This window comes from Drosophila ananassae, chromosome 3R (assembly GCF_017639315.1).
Source record: "Drosophila ananassae strain 14024-0371.13 chromosome 3R, ASM1763931v2, whole genome shotgun sequence".
NCBI lineage: Eukaryota > Metazoa > Arthropoda > Insecta > Diptera > Drosophilidae > Drosophila > Drosophila ananassae.
The window spans coordinates 18,358,708-18,374,200 of NC_057930.1; the positions used below are offsets into that span (position 1 = coordinate 18,358,708).

A 15,493-nucleotide genomic window follows, 5' to 3' on the forward strand; every position below is an offset into this window, starting at 1 on the left:
CTAGGCATTTTAACAATATAAAAAGGCTACGTAACATTTATTTATCAATATTGCTAATGCCCGTCTTCTCCACCTGAGCGAGCAGCTCTTGCAGCTTATTGTCAAAGAGCTCGCACCGGATTGGCATTTCCAGGGAGTAAAATGGATTCTTGAGGACGTAGTCAGAGTACAGCTCATACACCTTTCGCAAAAGCAGGTCTATGCCGTTCAGGCCCGTTTCTGAAATCACAATAAACTTGATACCGGTGAGTGTCTGGAAGCAGTGCAGCGTGAATGTGTCCGCTTCAAGAAGTTCGATTCCGGAGCTACGGGGCTCCGGACTGAGCTGGCTCGCAATGGCGAAAAGCGGGTAGAACATGCTGGCTAGAAAGATCTTCTCATTGGTGGTCATCTTTGGTCGACTGAACTTCAGATTAATGGGATAGTTCTCCGCTGACTCCAGAGTCGCTTTAACGTCCCGACCGTCATCTATGGTGACTCCATTGACGGCTATGCCGTTGACAGCCACCAGAACGTGGCCCACTGAAAGCAGATATATAAATAACACTTTTGAATTATTGTATTGGGCACACCCACCATTTATTCCATCTTTTCTGTTAAACGCCACTGAGACCTTTTTGGAATCATAGTCCAAAACCAAATCCAGTGGGTATGTGAAGGTCTTCTCGTGCTCTATGCGTGGCACATTATTGTCCAGGTTAAATATGAGGCCACCCGATTTGCTGACTATATAGACGCCATAGATAATCATGGCTTAAAGCTGTTTTTAGTTTTTTGTCGGAATGTTTTTCTTTCTAAGGGAATTAGAGATGATAAATAATTGGTATACTCCAGCGTTTTCCAACACCAGAACATCGATAACTTTGTGTTTTTCTTTTATTACTTAAATAATTTGTTAAATATATAAAAAAAAATAAGAAAACATTTCTTTTGAAGAATTAGTAGATTTTAAAACATTGTATTAGTTAGAATCAGTATTAGTTAATCAATCTCACTTCAGCAGCTATCAAAATCACTGGTTCGATGACATGGTCATTTGTGAACCAGCTAAAGTGCAATCGAATCATTAGGAAAACAGCTGATGGCGCACAGTAGGATTAAAAATAAACATAATTGATTTTTTGCCCAAAAATATACATTTAAGCGTGGGCGCTTTTACCTGGTTGTGCTGCCTTTTGACTGACATCAAGATTCTACAGACAACTATGGGCTCCGATGACCAGAGTGCCGGCGACCGGATCCACAAGGGATTCCAAATAAATTACATGATCTTGAGGGACGCCGACAGCGGAAAGGTAATTTGGCAAGAAAACAAGGATTTCTCGGCCCCAGACGTGGAGCATGAGGCCCGTGTGCCTGTGAAGATCCTGGACATGCGGGCGGTGTCACGTGAAATCAATTTCAGTACCATTGAATCGATGGAGAACTTCCGACTTGACCAGAAGGTGCTCTTTAAGGGCCGCATCATGGAGGAGTGGTTCTTCGAGATGGGCTTTGTGGGAGCAAACACCACCAACACCTGGCAATCGACCATCGAAGCGGCTCCCGAGTCACAGATGATGCCCGCCAAAGTATTAAATGGCAATGTGACGATCCAAACCAGTTTCTACGACAACGAGACACTCATCACCAAATCGGTTGTGCGCCTGTACTACATCTAATGCCTCGGCTGAATCACCTGTCCACTCCCACGCACCTTGTTGTGGTGTCTTCTAACAATCGAATGCGGTGGTCCTCATCCATGGAATGTTGTGGCCGCTAGGGTAGTTCGCTTTGGAATATATTTCAGCATTTCAATGCAATTGTTAGTGCGTTTATGAACTAGTTATAGTCGAATGCATTTTAATCTAATTTTACACAACGCCTACTGTATGTATTTATTAATAAACAACTAACGAATTAACATCTTAAATTCAAGAAATATAAACTGAGAATCTATGCAATTGTAAAAACAAAAATCTGTATGCTAAAAACATAAAGTCTGTCAAAAAGAAATATAAATAGCTCTGATAGAATTTCAGAAAAATGTTTCTAGGGATCTCATCACACGAAATACTTAAATAAATTAAATCTGCTAAGGTGTGCAGCAAAAATATTGTATTGCATTGGAGATTTGGAGAATCTATTAAATATGCTGAAAGTAAAACATTTATTTGTTTCCAAACAGTAATACATTTCGCAACGAATATAAATAGATTCTAGGAAGAATTTTTTGATATATCTTGTCACTTTTTTATATCAAAACTGTTGTTATTGGAGTGAGACTTTGTTAAGATTTATTTAAGTTTAAATACTATAGAATCTCGTATTATTTTCTATCCTTGATTACATAAATAAGCATGCAATTCAAGTTAAATTGTAGTGTTCCAAATAATTGGAAGAAAACCCCATTTAGAACAGGTTGTGTAGCGCCCTCTTTTACTTTCAAGACAAGATTAATCCCATCCAGGTGGCGGGCCTGCCTTTCGGCTATACCTCTCATAAGTTCGCATTTAGATTGGTATCGTTGAATATTCATTGATTGGAATCGCGAAAAGACGCCATGATCAAGTTGCTCTTAACGTAGCTAGTGCTGACTTGACCCCATTTTAAACCGAAATAGATCCCGTGGCCGGTCAAGAGTCACTCGAAGCCGTCGAGAAAGTTTTCTTAATAGGCTGAGATCTGATCGAGCCAACAGTTCCATTCCATCAACGGAGACCAACACATCGTCTTAAGGAAAAGAAAAAATGGCACGGTTTTCGGGGGTTCTAGTGCTCCTGGCCATCGTCCTGCTGGTCCTGTTTGTGGCCAGCAGCGAGGCTGAAAGGAATAACCAGAACAAGCAGAAGCAGCAGAAACCCCGGCCAGGATCCCAGGGCATTGGCAACCAAAAGAACAAGCGGAACAAGCCAATGCAGGGACAGAAACAGAAGCCCAACAAACAGAAGCAGGAGCAAATCGTCCAAGAGCCCAAAGTGTTTACCGCATCGGTTCCGAATTTGGGAAAGTTGAGAGGTCGTACACTTATAACCGATTGGTCGGGCAAAAAGATAAAGCAATTCCTCGACATCCCCTATGGAAAGGCGGACCGATTCAAGGTGAGTTTGTATATGTTTCAAAATAGGCGCTCGTCCATCACCGTCCTCGATAGTATAGTGGTTAGTATCCCCGCCTGTCACGCGGGAGACCGGGGTTCAATTCCCCGTCGGGGAGAATGTGAAAACGTTCAATTTTTTTTTTATTTTTTGTAAATTATTTCTTTAATATTCTTTATGATTTTAAATTATTTATTTTATGCAATTAATATCGTTTTATCTGAAAAGGGAAAAATATATTATGCCACTCTGTGTTGCATTTTGTAGAATTTTGTTTAGATTCCGTGTCAAAAATATTTAAATGTAATGTCTATCAAAAGAAATTTATTATATAGTTATAATAATGAACAAAAAATATTGAAAGTAAGAAAATAATTAAAATAAAAACAAATTAACAAAAAAAATTTACAACATCTCCCCGACGGGGAATTGAACCCCGGTCTCCCGCGTGACAGGCGGGGATACTAACCACTATACTATCGAGGATGTTGAAGCAGGCGAGACAAAAACACTATACAAAACAACAGCCGACTTAAAACCTGTTCCATTCTTATATATACATTATTAAATAATCTATTATCTAACAGAAAGCTGAGCCCGCACCTGCTTGGAGGGGTGTTCTGCCCGCACACCGTCCGCATGCAGGATGTCCTTCCATACAGGATATGCTACTGTTCGCTAAGCTGGAGGAGGACGGTTATGATGTAGAGGATTGCCTGCGACTCACAGTAAACACCAAGGCTGTAAGTAAAACTACCACACACTTATTCCATTTAAAACGGGTATAATTCCATAGAAATAATTTTGAAATATGTTTTATATTTAATGGAGAAAGCTTAATAAGTGGAGTTCCATTTTCAGATGGAGGGAAGGTTGCAACCCGTTATGGTTTATATTCATGGCGACTTCTTCTATGATGGTGATTCGGTGGAGGCCGCTCCTGGCTACTTGCTGGAGGAGGATGTGGTCCTGGTTTCAGTGCGCTATCGTCTGGGACCCTTCGGCTTCCTCTCTACGCTATCAGATGATATGCCCGGCAACGCGGCAGTGACCGACATCATTCTGGCACTTAAATGGATCCAAAAGCACATTGCCTCCTTTGGAGGAGATCCTAACCGAATAACGCTCTTTGGCCAAGTGGGCGGAGCTGCCTTAGTTAACGTCCTGACATTGAGTCCGGCTGTTCCTTCTGGACTTTTCCACCGCGTGATCTATCAGTCTGGCACAGCATTGTCGCCAGCTTTCATCACCGATTCGCCACTGGGAGCCACCAAGGCGATTGGACGCATTGCCGGCTGCAAGCAGTTCGCCAAGGTGGACCCGCTTAACAAGTGCCTGAGCCGCCTCAATGCGACTATGCTCCTGGCCGCCTTCAGTGTCCACGGCGAGGATCAGCCCTCATTGTCGGGCGGAGCATACGGTGGAGTGCAGTTGGTAATCGGCGGACCGTCTGGTGTGTTGCCGGAACATCCGGGTCGTCTTCTGGCTGCCGAGAAGTTCCAGGCTTACCCCACAATGGGCGGCAGTGTGAAGCACGGTGGTACTTTCATGATGAGGGACATCTTTGCGGACATATTCAACGAAACGATTATGGACGAACAGATGACCGGACAGCAGTACATCGATGCTATTATTGAGCAGGCCAACGGAGCGGATCCAACCGGGTCCTGGAAAGAGTTTGCTGGAGAGGAGATTTTTACCCAAGCTGATGCCAAGAACGGCAGCTTCAAGCGCCTTACCCCAGGACTTATCGATGTGAGTAGCAGGATGTCGTTCCCCTAACACTTATTTTTAAATGCTCTTTTATCCGGCAGCTGTGCAGCACTATTTCGCTAAAGAACCCAGTATTGCTGGTTATGCAGGCGAATGCCAAGAAACTACCCAACAGCACCTTCTTGTACAGCTTCGACTATGAGGGCGAACAGAATAGGTACGCCACCAGCGAGGAAGAGTCCAGCTTCGTGCCCTTCGATATGGGCGTCTCGCTGACGGACGATAACCTTTACCTGTTTCCCTGGCCAAGGTTCCTGGCTTTGAACTCGCATCGGGACATTAAGGTGGCACGGCGCATGGTGGCTCTATGGACGTCCTTTGCAGCCACGGGTGTTCCCCGAGCCCCAGGTATACCCACATGGCCGTCAATGAGCGACGAGACCGGCCCCTACATGCGCATTGGCCGCACTGTCACCTTCGGCGACAACTATCTGGATGAGTACCGCATCGCTGTCGAGGAAACGAAACAGGGTTACAGCCTGGTTAATGAGGAATACTATGAGCTAGAAGCCGCCCTCCTAGCAGCCAGCAAGGAAACTTCGTCGTCCTCGGAGGACCAAGATAACGATACGGACAACGATGACTTTGTGTCTGAAAATGGTGAAAGGGCCGCACATGAGGCTCGGGGCCAGAACCTTGTCTTTATTGCAAGGAAGTCAACACGCACCCAGAAACAGTAAAATAAGAAATTTAAATTATTAAATTATTGCTATGAAAAATCAGAAATCTATTAGAAAAATAAAAGCTCTATACTTTTAAAGGACTTTGCACTTTTAGTATCGGACTTAAGTGGGAAAAGGTGGCGTGGGGATAGATAAAACAGTACAACTAATGAAATAAAAGAAAGTAATAGATGTTTTTCATGACCTAAACTGGAAAGGGGGAGCTCCAATGGCTAGGCGATAGGCAAGATGGGGAGAACTGGGGGCAAAAAGTTGTTGACGATGCCAACAACACGCGGTGTTCCCAAGCGGTCCCCCATCTAAGTACTAACCGCGCCCGACGCTGCTTAATTTCGGTGATCGGACGAGAACCGATGTATTCAGCGTAGTATGGTCGTTGGCGAAAGTCGCAGGGTTAATCTACAACCTTATATTTTCTTCCAATTAGCACCTGTGTGCTTTTTAAGGCTGCCAAGATACACAGGAGTATCTGTAAGATACAGGAGGCCTTGCCAAAGGCACTAGCCAGAAGGAGAAACAATTTTCCTTGAAGGGTAGACAGTACAGGTGATTCCAGGTGTATCCAAAAGATGTACAGGCCGTTGGGGGTGGCGTGGGGATAGATAAAATAGTAAAACTAATAAAATAAAAGAAAGTAATAGATGTTTTTCATGACCTAAACTGGAACGGGGGAGCTCCAATGGCTAGGCGATAGGCAAGATGGGGAGAACTGGGGGCAAAAAGTTGTTAACGACGCCAACAACACGCGGTGTTCCCAAGCGGTCCCCCATCTAAGTACTAACCGCGCCCGACGCTGCTTAATTTCGGTGATCGGACGAGAACCAATGTATTCAGCGTAGTATGGTCGTTGGCGAAAGTCGCAGGGTTAATCTACAACCTTATATTTTCTTCCAATTAGCACCTGTGTGCTTTTTAAGGCTGCCAAGATACACAGGAGTATCTGTAAGATACAGGAGGCCTTGCCAAAGGCACTAGCCAGAAGGAGAAACAATTTTCCTTGAAGGGTAGACAGTACAGGTGATTCCAGGTGTATCCAAAAGATGTACAGGCCGTTGGGGGTGGCGTGAGGATAGATAAAATAGTAAAACTAATAAAATAAAAGAAAGTAATAGATGTTTTTCATGACCTAAACTGGAAAGGGGGAGCTCCAATGGCTAGGCGATAGGCAAGATGGGGAGAACTGGGGGCAAAAAGTTGTTGACGATGCCAACAACACGCGGTGTTCCCAAGCGGTCCCCCATCTAAGTACTAACCGCGCCCGACGCTGCTTAATTTCGGTGATCGGACGAGAACCGATGTATTCAGCGTAGTATGGTCGTTGGCGAAAGTCGCAGGGTTAATCTACAACCTTATATTTTCTTCCAATTAGCACCTGTGTGCTTTTTAAGGCTGCCAAGATACACAGGAGTATCTGTAAGATACAGGAGGCCTTGCCAAAGGCACTAGCCAGAAGGAGAAACAATTTTCCTTGAAGGCTAGACAGTACAGGTGATTCCAGGTGTATCCAAAAGATGTACAGGCCGTTGGGGGTGGCGTGGGGATAGATAAAATAGTAAAACTAATAAAATAAAAGAAAGTAATAGATGTTTTTCATGACCTAAACTGGAAAGGGGGAGCTCCAATGGCTAGGCGATAGGCAAGATGGGGAGAACTGGGGGCAAAAAGTTGTTGACGATGCCAACAACACGCGGTGTTCCCAAGCGGTCCCCCATCTAAGTACTAACCGCGCCCGACGCTGCTTAATTTCGGTGATCGGACGAGAACCGATGTATTCAGCGTAGTATGGTCGTTGGCGAAAGTCGCAGGGTTAATCTACAACCTTATATTTTCTTCCAATTAGCACCTGTGTGCTTTTTAAGGCTGCCAAGATACACAGGAGTATCTGTAAGATACAGGAGGCCTTGCCAAAGGCACTAGCCAGAAGGAGAAAAAATTTTCCTTGAAGGCTAGACAGTACAGGTGATTCCAGGTGTATCCAAAAGATGTACAGGCCGTTGGGGGTGGCGTGGGGATAGATAAAATAGTAAAACTAATAAAATAAAAGAAAGTAATAGATGTTTTTCATGACCTAAACTGGAAAGGGGGAGCTCCAATGGCTAGGCGATAGGCAAGATGGGGAGAACTGGGGGCAAAAAGTTGTTGACGATGCCAACAACACGCGGTGTTCCCAAGCGGTCCCCCATCTAAGTACTAACCGCGCCCGACGCTGCTTAATTTCGGTGATCGGACGAGAACCGATGTATTCAGCGTAGTATGGTCGTTGGCGAAAGTCGCAGGGTTAATCTACAACCTTATATTTTCTTCCAATTAGCACCTGTGTGCTTTTTAAGGCTGCCAAGATACACAGAAGTATCTGTAAGATACAGGAGGCCTTGCCAAAGGCACTAGCCAGAAGGAGAAACAATTTTCCTTGAAGGGTAGACAGTACAGGTGATTCCAGGTGTATCCAAAAGATGTACAGGCCGTTGGGGGTGGCGTGGGGATAGATAAAATAGTAAAACTAATAAAATAAGAGAAAGTAATAGATGTTTTTTATGAGCTAAACTGGAACGGTGGAGCTCCAATGGCTAGGCGATAGGCAAGATGGGGAGAACTGGGGGCAAAAAGTTGTTGACGATGCCAACAACACGCGGTGTTCCCAAGCGGTCCCCCATCTAAGTACTAACCGCGCCCGACGCTGCTTAATTTCGGTGATCGGACGAGAACCGATGTATTCAGCGTAGTATGGTCGTTGGCGAAAGTCGCAGGGTTAATCTACAACCTTATATTTTCTTCCAATTAGCACCTGTGTGCTTTTTAAGGCTGCCAAGATACACAGGAGTATCTGTAAGATACAGGAGGCCTTGCCAAAGGCACTAGCCAGAAGGAGAAACAATTTTCCTTGAAGGCTAGACAGTACAGGTGATTCCAGGTGTATCCAAAAGATGTACAGGCCGTTGGGGGTGGCGTGGGGATAGATAAAATAGTAAAACTAATAAAATAAAAGAAAGTAATAGATGTTTTTCATGACCTAAACTGGAAAGGGGGAGCTCCAATGGCTAGGCGATAGGCAAGATGGGGAGAACTGGGGGCAAAAAGTTGTTGACGATGCCAACAACACGCGGTGTTCCCAAGCGGTCCCCCATCTAAGTACTAACCGCGCCCGACGCTGCTTAATTTCGGTGATCGGACGAGAACCGATGTATTCAGCGTAGTATGGTCGTTGGCGAAAGTCGCAGGGTTAATCTACAACCTTATATTTTCTTCCAATTAGCACCTGTGTGCTTTTTAAGGCTGCCAAGATACACAGGAGTATCTGTAAGATACAGGAGGCCTTGCCAAAGGCACTAGCCAGAAGGAGAAACAATTTTCCTTGAAGGCTAGACAGTACAGGTGATTCCAGGTGTATCCAAAAGATGTACAGGCCGTTGGGGGTGGCGTGGGGATAGATAAAATAGTAAAACTAATAAAATAAAAGAAAGTAATAGATGTTTTTCATGACCTAAACTGGAAAGGGGGAGCTCCAATGGCTAGGCGATAGGCAAGATGGGGAGAACTGGGGGCAAAAAGTTGTTGACGATGCCAACAACACGCGGTGTTCCCAAGCGGTCCCCCATCTAAGTACTAACCGCGCCCGACGCTGCTTAATTTCGGTGATCGGACGAGAACCGATGTATTCAGCGTAGTATGGTCGTTGGCGAAAGTCGCAGGGTTAATCTACAACCTTATATTTTCTTCCAATTAGCACCTGTGTGCTTTTTAAGGCTGCCAAGATACACAGGAGTATCTGTAAGATACAGGAGGCCTTGCCAAAGGCACTAGCCAGAAGGAGAAACAATTTTCCTTGAAGGCTAGACAGTACAGGTGATTCCAGGTGTATCCAAAAGATGTACAGGCCGTTGGGGGTGGCGTGGGGATAGATAAAATAGTAAAACTAATAAAATAAAAGAAAGTAATAGATGTTTTTCATGACCTAAACTGGAAAGGGGGAGCTCCAATGGCTAGGCGATAGGCAAGATGGGGAGAACTGGGGGCAAAAAGTTGTTGACGATGCCAACAACACGCGGTGTTCCCAAGCGGTCCCCCATCTAAGTACTAACCGCGCCCGACGCTGCTTAATTTCGGTGATCGGACGAGAACCGATGTATTCAGCGTAGTATGGTCGTTGGCGAAAGTCGCAGGGTTAATCTACAACCTTATATTTTCTTCCAATTAGCACCTGTGTGCTTTTTAAGGCTGCCAAGATACACAGAAGTATCTGTAAGATACAGGAGGCCTTGCCAAAGGCACTAGCCAGAAGGAGAAACAATTTTCCTTGAAGGGTAGACAGTACAGGTGATTCCAGGTGTATCCAAAAGATGTACAGGCCGTTGGGGGTGGCGTGGGGATAGATAAAATAGTAAAACTAATAAAATAAGAGAAAGTAATAGATGTTTTTCATGAGCTAAACTGGAACGGTGGAGCTCCAATGGCTAGGCGATAGGCAAGATGGGGAGAACTGGGGGCAAAAAGTTGTTGACGATGCCAACAACACGCGGTGTTCCCAAGCGGTCCCCCATCTAAGTACTAACCGCGCCCGACGCTGCTTAATTTCGGTGATCGGACGAGAACCGATGTATTCAGCGTAGTATGGTCGTTGGCGAAAGTCGCAGGGTTAATCTACAACCTTATATTTTCTTCCAATTAGCACCTGTGTGCTTTTTAAGGCTGCCAAGATACACAGGAGTATCTGTAAGATACAGGAGGCCTTGCCAAAGGCACTAGCCAGAAGGAGAAACAATTTTCCTTGAAGGGTAGACAGTACAGGTGATTCCAGGTGTATCCAAAAGATGTACAGGCCGTTGGGGGTGGCGTGGGGATAGATAAAATAGTAAAACTAATAAAATAAGAGAAAGTAATAGATGTTTTTCATGAGCTAAACTGGAACGGTGGAGCTCCAATGGCTAGGCGATAGGCAAGATGGGGAGAACTGGGGGCAAAAAGTTGTTGACGATGCCAACAACACGCGGTGTTCCCAAGCGGTCCCCCATCTAAGTACTAACCGCGCCCGACGCTGCTTAATTTCGGTGATCGGACGAGAACCGATGTATTCAGCGTAGTATGGTCGTTGGGGAAAGTCGCAGGGTTAATCTACAACCTTATATTTTCTTCCAATTAGCACCTGTGTGCTTTTTAAGGCTGCCAAGATACACAGAAGTATCTGTAAGATACAGGATGCCTTGCCAAAGGCACTAGCCAGAAGGTGAAACAATTTTCCTTGAAGGCTAGACAGTACAGGTGATTCCAGGTGTATCCAAAAGATGTACAGGCCGTTGGGGGTGGCGTGGGGATAGATAAAATAGTAAAACTAATAAAATAAAAGAAAGTAATAGATGTTTTTCATGACCTAAACTGGAAAGGGGGAGCTCCAATGGCTAGGCGATAGGCAAGATGGGGAGAACTGGGGGCAAAAAGTTGTTGACGATGCCAACAACACGCGGTGTTCCCAAGCGGTCCCCCATCTAAGTACTAACCGCGCCCGACGCTGCTTAATTTCGGTGATCGGACGAGAACCGATGTATTCAGCGTAGTATGGTCGTTGGCGAAAGTCGCAGGGTTAATCTACAACCTTATATTTTCTTCCAATTAGCACCTGTGTGCTTTTTAAGGCTGCCAAGATACACAGGAGTATCTGTAAGATACAGGAGGCCTTGCCAAAGGCACTAGCCAGAAGGAGAAACAATTTTCCTTGAAGGGTAGACAGTACAGGTGATTCCAGGTGTATCCAAAAGATGTACAGGCCGTTGGGGGTGGCGTGGGGATAGATAAAATAGTAAAACTAATAAAATAAGAGAAAGTAATAGATGTTTTTCATGAGCTAAACTGGAACGGTGGAGCTCCAATGGCTAGGCGATAGGCAAGATGGGGAGAACTGGGGGCAAAAAGTTGTTGACGATGCCAACAACACGCGGTGTTCCCAAGCGGTCCCCCATCTAAGTACTAACCGCGCCCGACGCTGCTTAATTTCGGTGATCGGACGAGAACCGATGTATTCAGCGTAGTATGGTCGTTGGCGAAAGTCGCAGGGTTAATCTACAACCTTATATTTTCTTCCAATTAGCACCTGTGTGCTTTTTAAGGCTGCCAAGATACACAGGAGTATCTGTAAGATACAGGAGGCCTTGCCAAAGGCACTAGCCAGAAGGAGAAACAATTTTCCTTGAAGGGTAGACAGTACAGGTGATTCCAGGTGTATCCAAAAGATGTACAGGCCGTTGGGGGTGGCGTGGGGATAGATAAAATAGTAAAACTAATAAAATAAGAGAAAGTAATAGATGTTTTTCATGAGCTAAACTGGAACGGTGGAGCTCCAATGGCTAGGCGATAGGCAAGATGGGGAGAACTGGGGGCAAAAAGTTGTTGACGATGCCAACAACACGCGGTGTTCCCAAGCGGTCCCCCATCTAAGTACTAACCGCGCCCGACGCTGCTTAATTTCGGTGATCGGACGAGAACCGATGTATTCAGCGTAGTATGGTCGTTGGCGAAAGTCGCAGGGTTAATCTACAACCTTATATTTTCTTCCAATTAGCACCTGTGTGCTTTTTAAGGCTGCCAAGATACACAGAAGTATCTGTAAGATACAGGAGGCCTTGCCAAAGGCACTAGCCAGAAGGAGAAACAATTTTCCTTGAAGGCTAGACAGTACAGGTGATTCCAGGTGTATCCAAAAGATGTACAGGCCGTTGGGGGTGGCGTGGGGATAGATAAAATAGTAAAACTAATAAAATAAAAGAAAGTAATAGATGTTTTTCATGACCTAAACTGGAAAGGGGAGCTCCAATGGCTAGGCGATAGGCAAGATGGGGAGAACTGGGGGCAAAAAGTTGTTGACGATGCCAACAACACGCGGTGTTCCCAAGCGGTCCCCCATCTAAGTACTAACCGCGCCCGACGCTGCTTAATTTCGGTGATCGGACGAGAACCGATGTATTCAGCGTAGTATGGTCGTTGGCGAAAGTCGCAGGGTTAATCTACAACCTTATATTTTCTTCCAATTAGCACCTGTGTGCTTTTTAAGGCTGCCAAGATACACAGGAGTATCTGTAAGATACAGGAGGCCTTGCCAAAGGCACTAGCCAGAAGGAGAAACAATTTTCCTTGAAGGGTAGACAGTACAGGTGATTCCAGGTGTATCCAAAAGATGTACAGGCCGTTGGGGGTGGCGTGGGGATAGATAAAATAGTAAAACTAATAAAATAAAAGAAAGTAATAGATGTTTTTCATGACCTAAACTGGAAAGGGGGAGCTCCAATGGCTAGGCGATAGGCAAGATGGGGAGAACTGGGGGCAAAAAGTTGTTGACGATGCCAACAACACGCGGTGTTCCCAAGCGGTCCCCCATCTAAGTACTAACCGCGCCCGACGCTGCTTAATTTCGGTGATCGGACGAGAACCGATGTATTCAGCGTAGTATGGTCGTTGGCGAAAGTCGCAGGGTTAATCTACAACCTTATATTTTCTTCCAATTAGCACCTGTGTGCTTTTTAAGGCTGCCAAGATACACAGGAGTATCTGTAAGATACAGGAGGCCTTGCCAAAGGCACTAGCCAGAAGGAGAAACAATTTTCCTTGAAGGGTAGACAGTACAGGTGATTCCAGGTGTATCCAAAAGATGTACAGGCCGTTGGGGGTGGCGTGGGGATAGATAAAATAGTAAAACTAATAAAATAAGAGAAAGTAATAGATGTTTTTCATGAGCTAAACTGGAACGGTGGAGCTCCAATGGCTAGGCGATAGGCAAGATGGGGAGAACTGGGGGCAAAAAGTTGTTGACGATGCCAACAACACGCGGTGTTCCCAAGCGGTCCCCCATCTAAGTACTAACCGCGCCCGACGCTGCTTAATTTCGGTGATCGGACGAGAACCGATGTATTCAGCGTAGTATGGTCGTTGGCGAAAGTCGCAGGGTTAATCTACAACCTTATATTTTCTTCCAATTAGCACCTGTGTGCTTTTTAAGGCTGCCAAGATACACAGGAGTATCTGTAAGATACAGGAGGCCTTGCCAAAGGCACTAGCCAGAAGGAGAAACAATTTTCCTTGAAGGGTAGACAGTACAGGTGATTCCAGGTGTATCCAAAAGATGTACAGGCCGTTGGGGGTGGCGTGGGGATAGATAAAATAGTAAAACTAATAAAATAAGAGAAAGTAATAGATGTTTTTCATGAGCTAAACTGGAACGGTGGAGCTCCAATGGCTAGGCGATAGGCAAGATGGGGAGAACTGGGGGCAAAAAGTTGTTGACGATGCCAACAACACGCGGTGTTCCCAAGCGGTCCCCCATCTAAGTACTAACCGCGCCCGACGCTGCTTAATTTCGGTGATCGGACGAGAACCGATGTATTCAGCGTAGTATGGTCGTTGGCGAAAGTCGCAGGGTTAATCTACAACCTTATATTTTCTTCCAATTAGCACCTGTGTGCTTTTTAAGGCTGCCAAGATACACAGGAGTATCTGTAAGATACAGGAGGCCTTGCCAAAGGCACTAGCCAGAAGGAGAAACAATTTTCCTTGAAGGGTAGACAGTACAGGTGATTCCAGGTGTATCCAAAAGATGTACAGGCCGTTGGGGGTGGCGTGGGGATAGATAAAATAGTAAAACTAATAAAATAAGAGAAAGTAATAGATGTTTTTCATGAGCTAAACTGGAACGGTGGAGCTCCAATGGCTAGGCGATAGGCAAGATGGGGAGAACTGGGGGCAAAAAGTTGTTGACGATGCCAACAACACGCGGTGTTCCCAAGCGGTCCCCCATCTAAGTACTAACCGCGCCCGACGCTGCTTAATTTCGGTGATCGGACGAGAACCGATGTATTCAGCGTAGTATGGTCGTTGGCGAAAGTCGCAGGGTTAATCTACAACCTTATATTTTCTTCCAATTAGCACCTGTGTGCTTTTTAAGGCTGCCAAGATACACAGAAGTATCTGTAAGATACAGGAGGCCTTGCCAAAGGCACTAGCCAGAAGGAGAAACAATTTTCCTTGAAGGCTAGACAGTACAGGTGATTCCAGGTGTATCCAAAAGATGTACAGGCCGTTGGGGGTGGCGTGGGGATAGATAAAATAGTAAAACTAATAAAATAAGAGAAAGTAATAGATGTTTTTCATGAGCTAAACTGGAACGGTGGAGCTCCAATGGCTAGGCGATAGGCAAGATGGGGAGAACTGGGGGCAAAAAGTTGTTGACGATGCCAACAACACGCGGTGTTCCCAAGCGGTCCCCCATCTAAGTACTAACCGCGCCCGACGCTGCTTAATTTCGGTGATCGGACGAGAACCGATGTATTCAGCGTAGTATGGTCGTTGGCGAAAGTCGCAGGGTTAATCTACAACCTTATATTTTCTTCCAATTAGCACCTGTGTGCTTTTTAAGGCTGCCAAGATACACAGGAGTATCTGTAAGATACAGGAGGCCTTGCCAAAGGCACTAGCCAGAAGGAGAAACAATTTTCCTTGAAGGGTAGACAGTACAGGTGATTCCAGGTGTATCCAAAAGATGTACAGGCCGTTGGGGGTGGCGTGGGGATAGATAAAATAGTAAAACTAATAAAATAAGAGAAAGTAATAGATGTTTTTCATGAGCTAAACTGGAACGGTGGAGCTCCAATGGCTAGGCGATAGGCAAGATGGGGAGAACTGGGGGCAAAAAGTTGTTGACGATGCCAACAACACGCGGTGTTCCCAAGCGGTCCCCCATCTAAGTACTAACCGCGCCCGACGCTGCTTAATTTCGGTGATCGGACGAGAACCGATGTATTCAGCGTAGTATGGTCGTTGGCGAAAGTCGCAGGGTTAATCTACAACCTTATATTTTCTTCCAATTAGCACCTGTGTGCTTTTTAAGGCTGCCAAGATACACAGAAGTATCTGTAAGATACAGGAGGCCTTGCCAAAGGCACTAGCCAGAAGGAGAAACAATTTTCCTTGAAGGCTAGACAG

The 15,493-nt window shown here is 45.3% G+C and overlaps 3 protein-coding genes and 23 non-coding genes across 26 annotated transcripts; 3 read left to right on the forward strand and 23 right to left on the reverse strand.

Annotated features, from left to right (window-relative positions):
* Positions 1-7: 7 nt before the first annotated feature.
* LOC6498347 (trafficking protein particle complex subunit 4) lies at positions 8-835 on the reverse strand. Its single transcript, XM_001962559.4, has 2 exons — positions 577-835; positions 8-522 (listed from the first exon to the last, which is right to left on the reverse strand). The coding sequence occupies exons 1-2, from the start codon at positions 749-751 to the stop codon at positions 38-40; spliced, it is 660 nt and encodes a 219-aa protein (XP_001962595.1). The 5' UTR covers positions 752-835; the 3' UTR covers positions 8-37.
* Positions 836-891: 56 nt separating this feature from the next.
* LOC116656084 (probable cGMP 3',5'-cyclic phosphodiesterase subunit delta) lies at positions 892-1,912 on the forward strand. Its single transcript, XM_032455496.2, has one exon. It carries the CDS (start codon positions 1,206-1,208, stop codon positions 1,659-1,661), a length of 456 nt encoding a protein of 151 aa, XP_032311387.1. The 5' UTR covers positions 892-1,205; the 3' UTR covers positions 1,662-1,912.
* A 236-nt stretch (positions 1,913-2,148) lies between these two features.
* LOC6497188 (glutactin) lies at positions 2,149-5,553 on the forward strand. The gene is made up of 4 exons (XM_001962557.3): positions 2,149-3,080; positions 3,665-3,820; positions 3,939-4,832; positions 4,892-5,553. The coding sequence occupies exons 1-4, from the start codon at positions 2,730-2,732 to the stop codon at positions 5,528-5,530; spliced, it is 2,040 nt and encodes a 679-aa protein (XP_001962593.1). The 5' UTR covers positions 2,149-2,729; the 3' UTR covers positions 5,531-5,553.
* Trnad-guc lies at positions 3,124-3,195 on the forward strand. The gene has a single exon. It is a non-coding gene; the product is annotated as a tRNA-Asp (tRNA).
* Positions 3,492-3,563, reverse strand: Trnad-guc. The gene has a single exon. It is a non-coding gene; the product is annotated as a tRNA-Asp (tRNA).
* Positions 5,554-5,795: 242 nt separating the features above from the next.
* On the reverse strand, positions 5,796-5,914 carry LOC116656090. Its single transcript, XR_004311110.1, has one exon. It is a non-coding gene; the product is annotated as a 5S ribosomal RNA (ribosomal RNA).
* Positions 5,915-6,266: 352 nt separating this feature from the next.
* LOC116656135 lies at positions 6,267-6,385 on the reverse strand. Its single transcript, XR_004311155.1, has one exon. It is a non-coding gene; the product is annotated as a 5S ribosomal RNA (ribosomal RNA).
* A 352-nt stretch (positions 6,386-6,737) lies between these two features.
* Positions 6,738-6,856, reverse strand: LOC6492887. The gene has a single exon (XR_046334.1). It is a non-coding gene; the product is annotated as a 5S ribosomal RNA (ribosomal RNA).
* A 352-nt stretch (positions 6,857-7,208) lies between these two features.
* On the reverse strand, positions 7,209-7,327 carry LOC6492886. The gene has a single exon (XR_046333.1). It is a non-coding gene; the product is annotated as a 5S ribosomal RNA (ribosomal RNA).
* Positions 7,328-7,679: 352 nt separating this feature from the next.
* Positions 7,680-7,798, reverse strand: LOC6492885. The gene has a single exon (XR_046332.1). It is a non-coding gene; the product is annotated as a 5S ribosomal RNA (ribosomal RNA).
* Positions 7,799-8,150: 352 nt separating this feature from the next.
* On the reverse strand, positions 8,151-8,269 carry LOC116656167. The gene has a single exon (XR_004311182.1). It is a non-coding gene; the product is annotated as a 5S ribosomal RNA (ribosomal RNA).
* A 352-nt stretch (positions 8,270-8,621) lies between these two features.
* On the reverse strand, positions 8,622-8,740 carry LOC116656096. The gene has a single exon (XR_004311116.1). It is a non-coding gene; the product is annotated as a 5S ribosomal RNA (ribosomal RNA).
* Positions 8,741-9,092: 352 nt separating this feature from the next.
* LOC116656107 lies at positions 9,093-9,211 on the reverse strand. The gene has a single exon (XR_004311127.1). It is a non-coding gene; the product is annotated as a 5S ribosomal RNA (ribosomal RNA).
* Positions 9,212-9,563: 352 nt separating this feature from the next.
* Positions 9,564-9,682, reverse strand: LOC6492888. The gene has a single exon (XR_046382.1). It is a non-coding gene; the product is annotated as a 5S ribosomal RNA (ribosomal RNA).
* Positions 9,683-10,034: 352 nt separating this feature from the next.
* LOC6492889 lies at positions 10,035-10,153 on the reverse strand. The gene has a single exon (XR_046383.1). It is a non-coding gene; the product is annotated as a 5S ribosomal RNA (ribosomal RNA).
* Positions 10,154-10,505: 352 nt separating this feature from the next.
* LOC116656138 lies at positions 10,506-10,624 on the reverse strand. Its single transcript, XR_004311158.1, has one exon. It is a non-coding gene; the product is annotated as a 5S ribosomal RNA (ribosomal RNA).
* A 352-nt stretch (positions 10,625-10,976) lies between these two features.
* Positions 10,977-11,095, reverse strand: LOC116656136. Its single transcript, XR_004311156.1, has one exon. It is a non-coding gene; the product is annotated as a 5S ribosomal RNA (ribosomal RNA).
* A 352-nt stretch (positions 11,096-11,447) lies between these two features.
* LOC116656145 lies at positions 11,448-11,566 on the reverse strand. Its single transcript, XR_004311160.1, has one exon. It is a non-coding gene; the product is annotated as a 5S ribosomal RNA (ribosomal RNA).
* Positions 11,567-11,918: 352 nt separating this feature from the next.
* Positions 11,919-12,037, reverse strand: LOC116656146. The gene has a single exon (XR_004311161.1). It is a non-coding gene; the product is annotated as a 5S ribosomal RNA (ribosomal RNA).
* Positions 12,038-12,388: 351 nt separating this feature from the next.
* On the reverse strand, positions 12,389-12,507 carry LOC116656147. The gene has a single exon (XR_004311162.1). It is a non-coding gene; the product is annotated as a 5S ribosomal RNA (ribosomal RNA).
* A 352-nt stretch (positions 12,508-12,859) lies between these two features.
* LOC116656148 lies at positions 12,860-12,978 on the reverse strand. The gene has a single exon (XR_004311163.1). It is a non-coding gene; the product is annotated as a 5S ribosomal RNA (ribosomal RNA).
* A 352-nt stretch (positions 12,979-13,330) lies between these two features.
* LOC116656149 lies at positions 13,331-13,449 on the reverse strand. Its single transcript, XR_004311164.1, has one exon. It is a non-coding gene; the product is annotated as a 5S ribosomal RNA (ribosomal RNA).
* Positions 13,450-13,801: 352 nt separating this feature from the next.
* Positions 13,802-13,920, reverse strand: LOC116656150. Its single transcript, XR_004311165.1, has one exon. It is a non-coding gene; the product is annotated as a 5S ribosomal RNA (ribosomal RNA).
* A 352-nt stretch (positions 13,921-14,272) lies between these two features.
* Positions 14,273-14,391, reverse strand: LOC116656151. Its single transcript, XR_004311166.1, has one exon. It is a non-coding gene; the product is annotated as a 5S ribosomal RNA (ribosomal RNA).
* A 352-nt stretch (positions 14,392-14,743) lies between these two features.
* On the reverse strand, positions 14,744-14,862 carry LOC116656152. Its single transcript, XR_004311167.1, has one exon. It is a non-coding gene; the product is annotated as a 5S ribosomal RNA (ribosomal RNA).
* A 352-nt stretch (positions 14,863-15,214) lies between these two features.
* LOC116656153 lies at positions 15,215-15,333 on the reverse strand. The gene has a single exon (XR_004311168.1). It is a non-coding gene; the product is annotated as a 5S ribosomal RNA (ribosomal RNA).
* Positions 15,334-15,493: the final 160 nt, after the last annotated feature.

Excerpts from the sequence above, each read along its gene's own strand:
- LOC116656084 (XM_032455496.2), top strand. The coding sequence starts at position 1,206 with ATGGGCTCCGATGACCAGAGTGCCGGCGACCGGATCCACAAGGGATTC.
- LOC6498347 (XM_001962559.4), bottom strand. The coding sequence starts at position 751 with ATGATTATCTATGGCGTCTATATAGTCAGCAAATCGGGTGGCCTCATA. Across the intron at positions 523-576 it reads CAGAAAAGATGGAATAAATG|TGGGCCACGTTCTGGTGGCT; the intron begins GTGGGTGTGCCC and ends ATCTGCTTTCAG.
- LOC6497188 (XM_001962557.3), top strand. The coding sequence starts at position 2,730 with ATGGCACGGTTTTCGGGGGTTCTAGTGCTCCTGGCCATCGTCCTGCTG. Across the intron at positions 3,081-3,664 it reads GAAAGGCGGACCGATTCAAG|AAAGCTGAGCCCGCACCTGC; the intron begins GTGAGTTTGTAT and ends ATTATCTAACAG. Across the intron at positions 4,833-4,891 it reads TTACCCCAGGACTTATCGAT|CTGTGCAGCACTATTTCGCT; the intron begins GTGAGTAGCAGG and ends TTTATCCGGCAG.